Below are 17,300 nucleotides of genomic sequence, written 5' to 3' on the forward strand. Positions count from 1 at the left end.
GTTAGTCTCCATCACTGTAACATCTGTAACAACAACATACGATACCAATGGGGATTTCCCACTAAACTCACAATCAAGGAAGGTCTTACACAATCAGAAGCCTAGAAGCTGGCCTAGACCTGCTCAAGGAATGGGGTATACTGCCTGCTGATGACCATCCCTCTACATCCCAACAGCCTCACCACATGGAAATGGAATCAAACTGATTCATGTCCTGGTGCCTGCATAGCAGCCCGACATCCTTTCTATTTCAGAATTCTTAGTAGCTGGAGTATTTCAGCCTAACTGTTGAAAAGTTTATGTTTATAAATGATGCTCTACCTTATCAACATGTTGTTGCTATGGTTGACTCTTTCCCCATCTGAATAGTAGCAATCCTTGCTACACATTGCCGTTGCACTCTGCGCAAGTTCTTTCTACTTCCATCCCTTTGTTGTTCTCCCTTCTGTTTTTATTCTTCTGACCAGTCATTGATACTCCAATACTTTGCAAGCTTTATCCAGAATACCTTCCTTCTCCGCACAACCACCTGTGGCCTTATTGAACTCTATGTAAAGATGACCCTTTTACCTTCACGGTATATGAATGCTCTTGTACCCCAGTCAATGATCTACAGGACCCTTACAGCATTCCTATCACATCTTTGAAAGAATTCCACACCGCCTGAGACCTCTTAAGATCCCAGCCCAATATGGCAATTAAGTTTGTCGCATTTAATGTATGAGGCCTCAACTCACCCTTAAAACGGTTGTCACTCTCATGAGAGGCTCGCTCCCTTAAGGCAGACATACTTCTTATCCAAGAAACCCACTTTGCAGCCTCTAAGATGCCACGTTCTCCTTGAAGCACTTCCCACATCCATTTTCAGTCTCTAATACCCAAAAGAAAGATAGAGTCCTTACAGCTGTCAGAGACTCGGTGACCTTTAAGCTACACTCAGAAATTTCAGACCCCCTAAGACGTTTTCACATCCTCACTTGTGACATCAACAAAGCTTGATATACTATTGTAAATGTATATGCCCCAAACTCTAAACAGCTTAGGTTCTGTAACAATGTAATTGGAAATGCTTCCCTGGACTCATCTACAGGCAAGAGACCTGCGCACAATATCATCAACCATCTTTTACACTTATAATCTCTATGATATCTGGAGATGTCAACAAGGAGCGTAAAGATAGTTCCTATACTATTCTCCCTCCCATCGCTAACATTTTAGAATTTACTTTTCCTCACAGACAAATGGACTCTCCAGCTGGTAACCACATCACAGATTGGCACAATAACATGGTCTGACCATGCACCAGTAAGTGTCCAAACAACTCCATGTTTGCCATTCCCTGCCTCTGGAGACTGAACGCTAACCTCCTAGCCAACCCTAATCATCATCAGACAATTAAAAAAGCCAACTCCCTTTTTTTGAGACCAACACCACTCCTGATACCCCTATACCAATATTGTGGGCAACCTACAATGCTTATATGAGAAGCATTTTCATAAAACTACAAGCTTCTGTTAAAAGCCAGAGGTCACATAAAATTGAAGAGGTCTTAGCCTCAATTAGGCATAAAGAAAACAACCCCCCTCCCAACTTATCCTCCTCTCTGCTTACTGACAGAAATAAGCTTTGCTCCCTTCTATGCCAGCAATATGACTTCTTCTTGAAAAAAAAAATCTAAAGCAACATATTACTTGTTAGGTAATAAAGCAAGCTCCCTCATAGCAAAATCCATTAAACAACAATGTCTGAAAACCAAAATTGCTTTAGTCAACCATCCTTTATCTAAAACCCCAGTGGTCAATCCTTTAGATATTGCGAATGCATTTATCAAATTCTATCAATAACTTCACAACCTTAAAGACGATACGACCATTTCCCAACCAACCCCCTCTGCCATACAGAACTTCTTTAAGTCAGTAAATCTTTCCACACTAACTACATCCCAGACTCAAACCCTATCTGAACCTTTTACTCTATTAGAAATTTTATTAGCCATCAAAACTCTTCCCTTGAATAAATTACCTGAAGGAAAGGGGTATACAAATGAGAATTACAAACAATTTACTTCTATTCTTTCCCCACACCTCGCTGACCTCTTCAATCATGCTGCATTCTCTGGCTCATTACCTAAAGAGATGTTACAATCTGTTATAACCACCATACCTAAACCTGGCGTAGATACTCAACTGGTATAAAACTATAGGCCTATATCCCTCATAAACACAGGTGTGAAACTATACATCAGAGTGATAGCCCGAAGACTGCTCCACCTTTTACCCACCCTGATACACCCTGAACAGGTAGAATTTATTCCCAGCTGTCAAGCTCCTGATGCCACCAGAAGATTACTTTCACTGATCTATAACTTAGAATCACAAAAAACACCTTCTGTGCTTCTATCATTGGATGCAGAGAAGGCGTTTGACCGAGTGCACTGGGGATTCTTACAAGCTGTACTACAGAAATTTGCTATTACAGGTTGGCTACAAACTGCCATAATGTCACTTTATTCAACTCCTTCTGCCAGAGTTCTAACCAACGGTGTATTGTTCGAGCCTTTTGACATTACTAATGGCACGAGACAAGGGTGCCCCCTATCCCCATCATATTTGCACTCCTCATTGAACCCCTAGCTGCTAGAATTAGAACAGAACCCCTAATCTATGGCATGCCCTACTTTGGGACTGAGCATAAAATCAGTCTCTTTGCAAATTATATAATATTGATGCTTACCAATCCAGCCCGATCCCTCCACGCCATACGCTCCATTCTAAATCAATCTGCAGCAGTTTCTTACTAAAAACTAAATGAGAGAAGTCCTTGATATTAAAAATACACACTCCCCCAGAAACCCAAAAAATACTCACCAGGACATTTCCGTTTATCTGGGCCAAATGCTCAATTCCCTATTTAGGGATCAACCTAACCCCTTATATCGCAAACCACTATTACAAACCTTGCTGAAAGAACTAATATCATTGAGTTCCTTTGGTTTATCAAAATTGGACCGGATAGTAGTTGTAAAAATGTTTATACTCCCTAAATTATTGTAGGTATTCAGGACCCTTCCTATACTTTTGCCCTCCAACTTCTTCCATAGCCTTCAAAAACAGTTTGTCCAATGCGTCTGGAAATATAAACGTCTTAGATGTTCCTCTCAAATACTATTACGCCTACTAAGAAAAGGTGGAGCTGGCCTACCCCATGTGTACTTCTATTATCGAGCCTCACTTCTTGACCAAATGTATTTCTGGTGGCACCCCACCTCAGAAAAAATGTGGTCTCTCATACACCGAGAGATCTCCTACTTCTAAGCTCTGTATACCAAAAGTGCTCTATACTCACCCATGTATTAAAGCCTCTCTTGATGCTTGGTCTTCCCTGCTTCCCTCAAAACCCTGAAACCAGGTTGATGTCTCTACCATTAGACACTCTCTGTGTTGTGATTCCGAACGTAAACTTATCTACAAAAAATGTGGGATGCACAATCTGCAGGATGTTTATAAATATGATAAAATAAAACCCTTCAATGACCTACAAAATAGCTATGCCTTGCCCTCCTCAGAATTATTCACTAACATGAGAATTAGTCACTACTTAAGAGCTACCAATATTCTTCCTATTGCTTACCTCCCCTTATCTATCTCACAGTATTATACTACTCTTAAATGCCTAGGTAATGGCATTTCCCATTTTTACTGGACTACATTGTATAAAAATTGCATTGTTGTTATAGCTATAACCTAACCTCCCCCATGTTTCTCCCCCTCCCCGACCCCCGTTCCCTTCATCCCTACCTCCCTCCCTATACTCCCTACCCTGTCCTCTCCTTAGTTCACATTTTTAGCAAAAGCCCATTATAGAACATGTTCCCCCTTAGGCCCACTATCAAAACTTACTTAAGTAGTGTTTGTAAACTCACCAAACATCTTTTAAATAACTGTGAACTTGTCTTACATACCCCCTGTTTCTTGTTTCCTTCCTTTAATAAAGACTATTTAGAAAATAATAAGAAACATGGCATTCTTGGCCATCAAACTTCTAATTTTTACTGTTTAATGTTCAATGGTAATTTTATAACCTTCTCTTTCTACAGTGCTGACAAAGATGGTTTCTGTGTATTTTATGTTTTACCATTTTTTTCCTACTCTATAAGTAGATTCATATTCCAGTCTATCAGTAATAAATAACAGAATTATTCTTTATAAACCTGACACTCTCACAGCCTTCAGCTGAGCCATGAAATCAGTGTCAGGATCCTGGGCTGATGTCAGTGATGATGAGGTCGGGAGAAGAGGAAGAAGTCATTGGAGTCTATCAGAGACTCGGCCATGTTGTCTTCAGATATCTACTTAGAATATTGTGGTTGTTGTCTTTGTGTGTGACCCCCTGCACATCTGACACCCAGAACTCTGATCACAGCTGTGATATGACTATGAGGAATTATACATTTGAGTACAAGTATTCTCAGGATGGAGACATCATTATAGGAGGGATATTCTCTGTACATTCTGCAGTGTCAGGGTGGAGGCAGAGGGGAAGTCGTATTAGAAATCTCATGTGTTCAGCGTAAGTGAAATATGAAATGTAAAGCTTCCAATCTGATCTACAGAGCTGTGTCTTTAGGAGATATGTGTGATAATGTGCAGGACTCATTCAGTCTGTTACACGGCATTTATATCAAATCAAAGTATATCCTTCAATGTGTTCATGAAAACCACGTATTTTAAATCATTGTGAATAGCTGCCAATGCACCACAATGTATGAAAAACATGTATGACCCTTTTTTTTTAATAAGGCAGAACACTGCAGAGCATGGTATGTGTATTATGGTGCCTAGAGGTGTGTTGTATGTTGGGATCTACTGTACAATGTATTGGGGGAAATTCACAATGAATGACACCACATTGCACTGCCCATAGAGGAGGTGCTTTGCCATGCATTGTTATGTGCTAAGGTGTCAATTATTACCAGAATGCACAATTGTGAATGGGCTCTTCAATGACTTTGGCCCTTAATGACTCCATATCTTTTTTTCACTTTCAAATAAAGTTGGGGAGGATAAAGAATCCCTGTCAGTTTACTGCTATCTGGGGCTCCATAAAAGAGATTTCCCTCAAAGAAATACTACATAATCTTATTGTGGTGCCGTAAAATGCATCTCCAACCAAAACCTTTTTTCTTTTGGACAGCCACTGTCCAGGGCTCCATTAGAGAGATTTCCCCTCACTTCCTGTCCTGCAGATAACAGTTTTACCAGATAGAAAGGCACCACAATAACATGATATAATATTTCTATTTCTGATGGCTGGAATTGTATTTACCTTTTTCACTGCAATGCACAATTTTAAAGCTTTACATGTTGGGTTTCTATTTACTTGGAAAAACCTCATATTTTATATATTTTTTTTTTTCAATTCTGATTTTATTTTTAATTATTATAAAGTATTACACATGATTAAACAATTTCAAACACATATATTACTTACATACATAATAATCACATTTATTATTTTATTTCCTCTTTTCCCCCCTCCCAAACATATCTTGAATATTTTAACATATAAAAAAAAATAAAAAAAATAAAAAAGGAAAAAATACACATCCAACCCCAACCCCCCCCCCCCATTTCTCTCTCCCTTCCCTCTCTCCTCTCCCCTCCCCTCTGCGAAATCTTTCCTTCCCTTTCTTCCCTCCTTCTTCCTCAATTTTTTACCAATTTCCTATGCTGTCTCCAGGGAGTCCAAACCAGGAGGCACCTTTCATACGTATCTAATTCTTGTGCTAAAAGTATCTCCATTCTCTCTATGTTATCCATTTCTAGGGCCCATTCGTTTATCGAAGGAGACTGAGTTGATCGCCAGTGCCGCGGTATCACAGTTCTTGCTGCCGTCAACCAGTATCCGAGAAGATTCTTTTTAATGTTTTTATATGTTCTTGGTAACATAGAGAGGAGGGTGATTTGTGGTGTGTTTGGGATTACCTCCCCAGTAACTATTGTGTATAATTGCATAATCTTTTCCCAAAAACCAAAAATTAGGGGACATTCCCACCAAATATGAAGCAATGAGCCCTTGTCTATATGGCACCGCCAACATATATCTGATTTTTCTGGGTATATACGATGGAGTGTCACTGGGCTCCAGTACCATCTTGAGAGCAACTTGTAATTTGTCTCTTGTGCTTTAATTGACGGTGATAAACAGTGAGAAAAATTAAATGCCTTCTCCCATTCCCCAACCTCAATTTGAGCATTAATCTCATTAACCCATTTGTTTATATATTCCGGGGGCTCCGGGTGATTTTTAATAATAAACATCTTATATAATACTGATATAACATGTTTTGGTTTTTGATCTTGTGTCAGGAGAGTTTCAAGTTGTGTTAAATCTCTACCCGGAGACTTGCTTGAATGAATTGTACTCCAAAATGACCGCAACTGCCAAAACTCCAACATTTGCATAGATGATGGTCGCTGTGTAGGGAATAGATTTAATAAGGACGGAATTGTCCCCTGGCATAAAATATTACTCAGTCTATAATGGGATTCCCTATTTCATATAAGAAAACTTGTCCTATTTAATGCCGGTGGAAAAAAGGGGTTGCCAAATAAAGGTGTCATAGGTCCTTCATAGGAGGAAAGTTCACATTTTATAGCTGTTTTACCCCATATATTCAACACATGGGATGTGAGAGAGGGCATAGTCTCTAACAACTCTCGACTTAAATTACTACCAGACAAATCTAACCATGGCAACACCTTTAAATCTAGTTGATTCAACCCTTGTTCTATTTTTACCCATTGTTTAGTTTCCGAACAATAGAACCAATCCACCAATCTAGTCAAAACAGCCGAGACGTAATAATAATACAAGTCAGGTGCACCCGCACCTCCTTTCGTTTTTGGTGTTGATAATAATTTCCTTTGTAGTCTTGGTTTTTTTATGGCCCCAAATAAATTTTGTAAAAGCCGATTGTAAAGTAGAAAAAAATGATCTAGGGACACGAACTGGTATAGTTTGAAAAAAATACAAGAACCGCGGTATTATATCCATTTTTAATATATTAATCCTCCCAAACCATGAATGTTGCTTAACATCATATTTTGTTAGATCTTGTAAAGTACGTTGCAGGAGAGGAACATAATTCATTGAATATAGATGAATTGGGTCCGGGGGGATTTTAACACCTAAATATTTTAAAGCTGCAGAGCAAATCTTAAACGTAAAATTAGCTCTCAACATTGCAACCTGTTCGGGTACGAGCGACACATTAAGGATTTCTGATTTTGATACGTTTACTTTAAAGTTGCTCAGTTTCCCAAACCGCTGGAATTCAGATAATATAGAGGGAATTGCAATATGTGGATTAGTGATATAAAGTAATAGATCATGGGCAAACAAAGCCATTTTTATTTCCCTTTGTTTTATCTGTATACCAGTAATGGAAGAGTTCCGTCTAATAGCCGTCGCTAAGTATTCCATTACTATAACATAAAGCAAAGGGGATAACGGGCATCCCTGACGGGTACCATTTTGTATATTAAAACTTGTCAATGAGCCATTAATTTTTATTCTAGCTACCGGTTTAGTGTATAGTGCCATGATCTTATGGAATATATTTGACCCTTGTCCTATTTGCATTAAAGAATGTTTAAGGAAGAGCCATCCCACCTGGTCAAATGCCTTTTCCGCATCGTCTGAAAGAAGGCATACTGGTATTTTAGCCCTTTGTGCATAATTCATTAATAAAAAAGTTTTAATCGTGTTATCACGTGCTTCTCTACTTTGAACGAATCCTACCTATATTTTATTAAAAAGTTGAGTAACACATTTCATTTGTGGGCAGTAACATTACTTTTATTGTATTTTTTACTGAAAATATGTGTTTTATAAACAGCTCCACTAACATCACAGGGTCTTTGAAAAAATTGAATGCTTGGGGGGGGTATTAACTAATCATCAGGCATTTTAATATTTCACACAAAAACAACTCTGACAGTGAAAGGATTAAAGTCAAAGAAGTCACAGAAAAATTCCCATTGATCTGTTCCTGTTGTGGACTGACAATACCGTTCTATTTGTTAAATGAAATAACAAGGAATGGTGTCAGCCCTGCCATGTTTCGTTTGCTAAATGAAAGAATGTCTCCCCTTCTCCTGAACTCTACAGTATGGGTGGATTGTTTTGTTGTCAAAGATAAAAACTGAAAAAACAGTGAGTGGGGGGAGGGTTGATTAGACTCTTTGAGGTAACATAGATGTGAACAGGAATAAAAACAACTAACACTCCTTGGGGATGCCCTGACCCTGCTGGTGAAGTGGCGCATCAGCATAATGTATACAACCTACTACAGCAACATTAACATTTACAAACGAAAAAAAGATGCTGTTTAAATTGCAAATTACAGCTTCAGCTACCTACCAATCAGCTGAGGGGTCACCTAATCTATAGCAGACTCTTATCCCAGGTGATGATCTGGTATAGTACCCCACACAAAACAAAAATGTGTAAATTCCCCCTAAGGATGCATAAACAACCCTTTACCCTGATGAGGTTCGGATTAGGATGTTAAGGGGTACACAAAACATTTAATACATCCCCCTCATAAATAATCGTACCAGACCGGTAGGGTCTGGTATGGATCTTAGGGTAAATTCCAGGCAAAAAAAAAAACATGTGGTTCCACTCAACATGTGGCATTTGCTGTATATGATTGTGGCCCCTGTCAGGCCAGCAAAAGTGAAGTGAGAATTCAGCCTCCCCACCTGAACCATACCAGGCCACATTTCCTCAGCATGGTGGATACCTTGCCAGGAGGGTCTTATTGGCAAGCACCAGAATGATGAAGACAATTGCCTCTTTCCCACAATCCTGGTTTGGTGGTTGTGGGGGTCTGCATGTTGGGGGGCTTATTGGAAACTGGAAACCCCAGATACAGGACCTCCCACCTATGTGAATGAGTAAGAGGTACACAGTAGCCATACTGATTCATAGAATAAGTGAAAAAATAAACACACCACAGTTTTTGAGAAGTAATTTTTTTAGCAAAAAAAAAAGCTCACAACGAAAATTCATCATCAATCAGTTTGTCCAACATTTCTATTCAAATCCAACCTGGAAACATGAATGAATGACGGAGAAGATTATGTTGGTGGTTGCCAGTTTCCTAAGAACCAGTTAGAAGGGAAGCGGTCACATTTAGTAATATTGATGCCAAATATATCGCTTTCAGCTGGTGCCGGAGGTTTGATCGGGCCACACTTAAAATTAGTTCAGTTGTTTGCCTAACCTTCACTCAAGCAAAATGTGGCCCAAGGCTGGGTTCAGACCAAACCAAAACCCCATCAATAGTCATTACCCTGGTTACAAGAGCCAATCATATAAGAGAATCAATAACCCAACCCACTTTCTGTAAAAAGGTGGGCTTACATCAGCCATATTATTAATGTGTGGAGAGCGGAAAATACTGTGTAGGGAGAGACACTTTATTATTATTATGGTATTGGTACATGCCCCCTCATCATGGCAGTGGCCAGTTCCCATGCCTTTTTGTTTGACAATATTTTGCCTATTAGCTCTAGGAATGGACAGAAATAAAAAACAACCCCCCCCCCCCCCCATAGACTTCAATGGGATTCACTGACAGTTCACAAACTTTAGAATATAAGCAAGATTTGAGAAACATTTCACAGACTAAAACCAGGAAGATAATGTGCGACTACTTGGTGATATCAGGGGCTACAGCTGAGGTCCTCTATACCTCCTAAATTGCCAACCACTGCTATAAATCATATAAGTGCAGGAATAATTGAATTTCAATCCCACCATAGATTTATAGTTGAAATGTATTATCCATTTTGGCATAAATAATTTCTGATTGAATCCTTGTACTGTAGACCAATGCAAATCTATCCATTTTCTGCAGGGTCTACCAGAGAGAATACAGACATCTCCTGGCTTTTATATTTGCTATTGATGAGATAAACCGCAGTCCAGATATTCTGCCCAACATAACTCTTGGATACCATGTGTATGATTCTTGTGGACATGTGAATAAAGCTATAAAAGACGTTCTACAGATATTGTCTGGACATACAAAGGAAGCTCCAAATTATTCCTGTATGGAGCGGGGTGCCCTGGCTGGTTTCATTGGAGATCTCAAATCTGACACCTCTCTCCAAATGGCCCAGCTGCTGAATCTATATGGTTACACCCAGGTAAGAAAAGCAGAATTTCCTATATTACATAACTTTAGGACAGCTAGTCGTCTTATGGTGAAGTGGGTCAAAAGGGTACAAATACAGTGCTTGCGAAAGTATTCGGCCCCCTTGAACTTTTCAACCTTTTCCCACATTTCAGGCTTCAAACATAAAGATATAAATTTTTTATTTTTTGTGAAGAATCACCAACAAGTGGGACACAATTGTGAAGTGGAACGAAATCTATTGGATTTTTGAAACTTTTTTAACTAATAAAAAAATGAAAAGTGGGGCGTGCAAAATTATTGGGCCCCCTTGCGTTAATACTTTGTAGAGCCACCTTTTGCTGCGATTACAGCTGCAAGTCGCTTGGGGTATGTCTCTATCAGTTTTGCACATCAAGAGACTGAAATTCTTGCCCATTCTTCCTTGCAAAACAGCCCGAGCTCAGTGAGGTTGGATGGAGAGCATTTGTGAATAGCAGTTTTCAGCTCTTTCCACAGATTCTCGATTGGATTCAGGTCTGGACTTTGACTTGGCCATTCTAACACCTGGATACATTTATTTGTGAACCATTCCTTTGTAGATTTTTCTGTATGTTTGGGATCATTGTCTTGTTGGGAGATAAATCTCCATCCCAGTTTCAGGTCTTTTGCAGACTCCAACAGGTTTTCATCCTGTATTTGGCTGCATCCATCTTCCCCTCAATTTTTTTTTTTTTTTTGAGTTTTAAATTTTTTTTATTGAAGTAATGAAAATACAACATAGACTTATCTCCCACGCAGGGGATTTCTGGAAACATATTGCTTGACAGGCATGACAGAGTACAGGAAACAAGTGGAAGACCCTTCCCAATGAGGGAGAGGCCTCATTGCTAACAACATAGAGACCGACCAACAGGTATTAACCAGTATTCCGAGCCATATGAACAAAAAAGTCTTCCAAATAGAAAAGAATACCCAAACTAAAAGTAATAATTAACATAAGAGCAATCAGAAACAACCGCTAGGCGGACCGAGGCCCCCGACACCCCAACTGGGAACACGCTGTGTCGGAGTCTCAGAACCCCCCAGACCTGAAGATAGAACGGGAGGCCTTATTGCCTAACCTTAGCGTAAAATGTCTGGACTGGTTAATAGATCAAAAAGAAGTTAAATGAACCTGGCAGGGACCCCCAAAAGTCCCAAATTCTAACATAGTTTAAGACAACGTGACAAGATAAGCCCCAGGAACGGTAAGACCGATATTGCAAAGCTAGTGGGTTTAAGGCCATGGGGAAATAGATCTGCCATGGCCTGTCCTGAGAACTAACATCCCCCATTTCCCAGACCAGCTGGGCCTGAGGGAGGGAGTGACAAAGACGAGAGAGAGAAAGGAAGAAATAGAAAAGAGAGTGTGGGAGGAGAGAAAGAGAGATAGGTTTACAGAGGAGGGTGCCTAGGCCAAGGAGAGTCTTTGGAAGCCGGGGTGCGGTTCGGATCTAGGAGCTAAGCATGAAAAGAGCCATGAATCTGAGCTTATAGGAGATTCCCAACAAAGTTGGCCCAAGGTTCCCACACCCGTTTAAATTTGTCCATTTTGTCTAGAATAGAGTTAGAGGTTTTTTCTTGAAACATAATCCAAGTAATTTTTTGTTTAAGCAGTGGGAAGGAAACCCCGGGGGACTTCCAAGATCTGGCTATCGTCATTTTAGCTCCAATAAAGAAAAAGTGGATCAGGACTCGTCTATTTTTTGGGGTTAGGGGTATCGTTTGATTCAGGAGGGCGATTGCTGGGGATTGAGGGATGGCATGACCAGTGACTTTACGAATTAGGCCAAAAGTCTTGTTCCAAAAGTTTCTGATTCTGGGGCATTCCCACAAGATGTGGAGGAGCGACCCTAGGTGACCGCAACCCCTAAAACATAGGGGTGAGGACTGGGGGTAGAATTTAGCTAGACGGGTCGGGACCAGGTACCAGAGGGTAAAAACTTTAACATCCGCCTCCATCAGGGAAGTGTTGAGAATCCCCCTGATGGCAGTCGTGAAATGGGAGTGCCAAGAGTCCAAGTCCCACTCAATACCCAGGTCGCGTTCCCAGCTCAGCATGTATTGCGCTTTTTCCTTTGGTTCGGCCAAAGCAGAGTAAATCAGGCAGATGCCCCCCCTCATGACCGTGGCTGACGAGCACCAGAGTTCATACGGGGAAACATAGAGGGGGAGGGGGTGGTGGTCAGTCAGAGTGTACAGGAAATGTGCTATTTGATGGAACCTAAATCTTTCTGAGTCTGGCATCTCCAGTTTAGAGATGCAGTGACCAAGTTTGAGTGACGGGTTGAGAACGTGTCCTATTCTATAAAGGCCTTTCTCTATCCACCACTGGAACGCCCTAATATCCATCCCTGGTGGGAATGAAGGGTTATTGAAGAGATGTGTAAGAGGTTTCCACTTTGAAGTAAGGATGTTGGATTTATGAACCGTGTCACATAAAGTGAAGGAGTGTGAGAGGGTGGGGGCCATGATCGGGGGTCTAGATTTCGGGGGGCGCCACAGCAGAAAATCAATAGTGTGCTTAGGGATAGCTTGTCTTTCCATCTCTAGCCATTCAGGCTTTGGACCTCTCGAATATACGTTAGAAATCTGGCAGAGTTGCGCCGCCTGATAGTACCACCAGATGTTAGGTAACCCAAGTCCGCCCTTCCGTCTAGGTCTGAACAACGTTGTCTTGGGGAGTCTGTGGTTAGACTTGCCCCAGGTAAAGCATATAATCGCAGACTGTAGAGTTTGGATGTGGGATTTGGGGACCGGTATCGGTAGTGAGCGGAAGAGGTACAGTAACCTAGGGAGGAGAGTCATCTTGATGGCATTGACTCTCCCAATCCAGGACAACTTGTGGAGGGACCATTGCTCAAGGTCCTTTTTGAGTTTTTTAAACATGGGCGGGTAGTTGTGTTTATATAAATGTTCAATGGTGGGCGTGAGCTGGACCCCTAAATAGGGAATGGAAGAAGCACTCCAGGAAAATGGGAAGTGCTCCTTGAGCCTGTGTACTAGGTCTAGGGGTACAGATATATTGAGGGCTGTCGACTTGGCCATATTAACATGAAGCCCGGAAACCTGTCCGAAGTTTTGGAGGAGTTGAAGGATATTAGGAGTAGAGGTGAGGGGAGAGGTGACAAAGAGGAGGACATCGTCCGCGAACAAGGCGCATTTATGTGTTGATTGTCCGCATTTAACTCCCTGAATGTCTGGGTGGTTCCTAATGGAAATAGCTAAAGTTTCAATGCCAATGGTGAAGAGGAGGGAGGCTAGTGGGCAGCCCTGTCTAGTGCCTTTACGAATCAAAAAGGGTTCTGAAAGGTGGCCTTGGAGTCTGACCCATGCCCTGGAGTAAAGGGCTTCCAGGAGGAGAATAAAGTGTGGACCAAAGCCCCATCTTTCTAGCACACCGAATAAGTACGGCCAAGTAATAGTGTCAAATGCTTTTTGCAAATCTATAGAGAGGAGGAAGCCCTCCTGTGAGGAACCCCTGTCCCAACCCGATTTAAGTAGGGAAATAACGTCTACCGCTCTTCTTATCTGGTCCGGTCCCTGCCTCCCTGGGATGAAGCCCACCTGGTCCTTATGGACATATGCCCCAATAAAAGAACCCAAACGGTTCGAGAGATAGGTCTGTAGTTGCTGACCAGGCTCTGGTCTTTACCCGGTTTTGGGATGACTGAGATGTATGCTAAGTTGGCGTCAGGGCCTAAGGGTGACTCGCGGTTCAGGGAGTTGAAGAACCGGGCCAGATAAGGGGACAGCACCTCAGAAAAGGTCTGAAATAAGGTGTTGAGAACCAATTGGGTGCAGGGGCCGAGCCTTTCTTGAGGTCCTTAATGACTGCTCTAATTTCTGCTTCTGAAATAGGGGCTTCCATCATTGATCGGTGTGCTTCCGAGATCTTGGGAAGGGGAATATTGTCCAGGAAAGTTTTAGAAGACTGTTTGTTGTCCGGGTCTGGGCTAGAATAAAGCTTCGAATAGAATGCATGGAAAGCATTCAGAATATGTTTGGGGTTTTGTGAGGGAGCCAGAAAGAGATTTGATTTTAGGGAGAGCCTGGATTCTAAATTTAGGAGACAGCTTCGCAGTGAGGAGAGGGCCGAATTTATCCGAATTGAGATAAAATCTGCCATTCACCCATTGCATATGTTTTTCAGCACTGGAGGTGAGGGCAGTGTTAAGGGCGATTTTAGCTGCATCCAGAAGAGCCAGGGAAGAGGCAGTGGGGTGTTTCTTGTGCGCTTTACTTAAGGCCTGGACATTTTTCTCTAGGTTAATAATGTCAATTTGATTTTCGCGTTTAAGATGAGAGGCAAGCTGTATAAATTTGCCCCTCATTACCGCTTTGTGTGCCCCCCATAATACACTGGGGGAAATGTCTTCAGTATCATTTATGTGAAAGTATTCCTTGAGGTCGTTTTTTAAGGGCAGTACAATGAACTGGGTTGGATAGCAAAGCTTCTTTCAACCGCCATTGTGGGGTATTTGCTTGGGAAAGGCAACCCAAGATTTTCAGGGAAACCAGTGAATGATCCGACCAAGGCACATCAACTATAGCGGCGTGGGATGCTAGGTGGATGTCAGAGGAATGCAGAAAAATATGGTCAATACAGGCATAAGTTCTATGGGGAGCAGAAAAGTGGGTGTAGTCCTGGGCTGAGGGATTAAGTTCTCTCCAAGAGTCAATCATACCCAAGGCATGAAAGAGCCTAGCGATGCTGAGACTCTGTTTGGGAGGTCTTTTCAGGAGGGCTTTATTATGGGCAGATTTGTCTAGCACATGATCGAAGGCGACATTGGAGTCGCCACCCATGAGCACCTTACCTTCCAAATGTGGGGAAAGAGAGGTTAGCATGGAGGAAAAGAATTGAGTTTGGCCCTTGTTGGGAGCATAATATGACACGATAGAGAAGAGTGACCCATTAATATGTCCCTTGACTAATATATATCTTCCCTCCCCATCCCTGATAACTTGGGACAGGGAGAAAAGGGTGCGTTTGGAAATAAGGACAGCTACTCCCCTCTTCTTGTCATCAGAATTAGCCAGAAAAAAGGTAGGGCAGTTTCGGTGCAGGAAGGAGGGGTTAAAGCTTTTAGGAAAATGCATCTCCTGGATGAGGACGATGTCCAAGCTCTTAGAGTGGTAGCTATGTAGGGCTTTGCGCCTTTTCATAGGGGAGTTTAGGCCTTGGGTGTTATGAGATGCAATCTTAAGTGAATGTTGTTTGGGGGTGTCATCAGCCATGGACAGGAGGGAGAGAGTGTGAATACATGCTGGCATTGTTTACCTGTTCCAAGTGACCAATGGACCCGAGCCGGGGGATGCGACGTAGACCCAGTATCCGGGAGGGTGTGAACCAGCTCACTCTCCTTGGAGGCACCTGAGGGGGAAGAGACACATAAGTACCAGTAAGAAGGGAAGAACAGAGAGAAAGAGAGAAGAGGAAGGATAAGAAGGAGGGAAAGCCCAGACGGGATAGATATCTGGGCTCCCAAGGTGGGGGGTGGCAGGTCCAAACCTGCTCCGATGCCCTTTGACTTACAGGGATCGGAAGGAGGACAACCCGCAGCGGGGTTGCGATCCTGATGTCACCAAGGGGGGGTGAGACCCCAGGGTCACAGCAGGTGGAGTGGCAAGCAGGCCCGCTCCGGCCGTGAGGCACTCGCCATCTGTAGATTAACACCTAAAATGAAACGTAGTTAACATAGAGGAAGAACAACTTGAACATAAACATAGAATCCATAACACAGGGGGAGGCCCCTAGGAAGGAATCACTCATGTCCTGTGGACAAAGTAAAGTTCACCAACAGTGTGTGCCTATCTCCTATCTCGAGACAGGCAATCAGGGACTTGGGGGCAACCCCTGCAGTGGGGTTGGGGTGAATGGCTGGGGGGCGTAGGGATGGTAGGGAATCTGAGGCCCTCCATAAATAGTGGGTTGGGGAAACCCCAATGTCTATCTGACAACAAATGAAAAATAAAAGTTAATAATTAAAAAAAGGAGGGGGGGAGGGAGGTGTAAAAAGTTATTCCGAGATGACTCGTAAGTCACGGAGGTGAGGACATCACTTCCAAGAGATCCGGTTAGGATGCAAAGAAAGGGACAGACCCTTAGGGGTCAAAATGAGGAGGTGATCATCTTGGGGGGATGGCATCCTGCTGTCTCTTTGGTTGCTGCTTGATCCAGAGGGGGGTCAGAGGGCTAGAAGGCGGAGGCCTTTTGGATGAGCTTGGACGGGTCTCCATTTGTTCGGGAAACGATTCCTGAGAGATGAGCCCTAGGTGGAGGAGTAAGCATTCGCCATTCTGGAAATTCGTGAAGCTGTGGGATTTTTCCTTGTAATGGAATTGTAGGCGAAAGGGGAAGGCCCATCTGTATTTGTTCATATTCTGGGAGAGAACATCAAGTAAAGGTTTTAGGGCTCTCCTTTTTTTGGATTGTAGTGGGGGAGATGTCCGCAAAAATTTGAATTTTGACGCCATTGAGAAAGATGTCTTCTCTGTTGCGGGATTTTTCCATTTCCTCTTTAACCCCATAGAAATGTGGCTTGACTACAATGTCCCGAGGGAGGCCATCTTGGCGGGGGGGTTGCAAAACTCTGTGTGCTCTGTCCAATTCAAGTCTCTGGTCTGGGGCGTCAGGGATAATTTCCTTAATCAGGGCTTTAACAGTGTCATGTACATCCTCTTGCGATTCTGGAATCTTCCCCTCAATTTTAACCATCTTCCCTGTCCCTGCTGAAGAAAAGCAGGCCCAAACCATGATGCTGCCACCACCATGTTTGACAGTGGGGATGGTGTGTTGAGGGTGATGAGCTGTGTTGCTTTTACACCAAACATATAGTTTTGCATTGTGGGCAAAAAGTTTGATTTTGGTTTCATCTGACTAGAGCACCTTCTTCCACATGTTTGGTGTGTCTCCCAGGTGGCTTGTGGCAAACTTTAGACGAGAATTTTTATGGATATCTTTTGAGAAATGGCTTTCTTCTTGCCACTCTTCCATAAAGGCCAGTTTTGTGCAGTGTACGACTGATTGTTGTCCTATGAACAGACTCTCCCACCTCAGTTGTAGTTC

General features: G+C 42.4%; 1 protein-coding gene across 1 annotated transcript in view; it reads left to right on the plus strand.

Moving 5' to 3' along the window:
* The window catches only part of LOC143958240 (vomeronasal type-2 receptor 26-like), an 88,526-nt gene that overhangs the window by 9,188 nt on the left and 62,038 nt on the right, over positions 1–17,300 (plus strand). The window contains exon 2 of the mRNA XM_077467757.1: positions 9,929–10,220. Within this exon, the coding sequence (XP_077323883.1) occupies positions 9,929–10,220 (292 nt within the window). The remainder of the gene's footprint in view (positions 1–9,928; positions 10,221–17,300) is intronic.

This window comes from Lithobates pipiens, unplaced genomic scaffold, assembly GCF_037356315.1.
Source record: "Lithobates pipiens isolate NorthernLeopardFrog02 unplaced genomic scaffold, aLitPip1_a1.2 Scaffold_6, whole genome shotgun sequence".
In the NCBI taxonomy this organism is placed as follows: domain Eukaryota; kingdom Metazoa; phylum Chordata; class Amphibia; order Anura; family Ranidae; genus Lithobates; species Lithobates pipiens.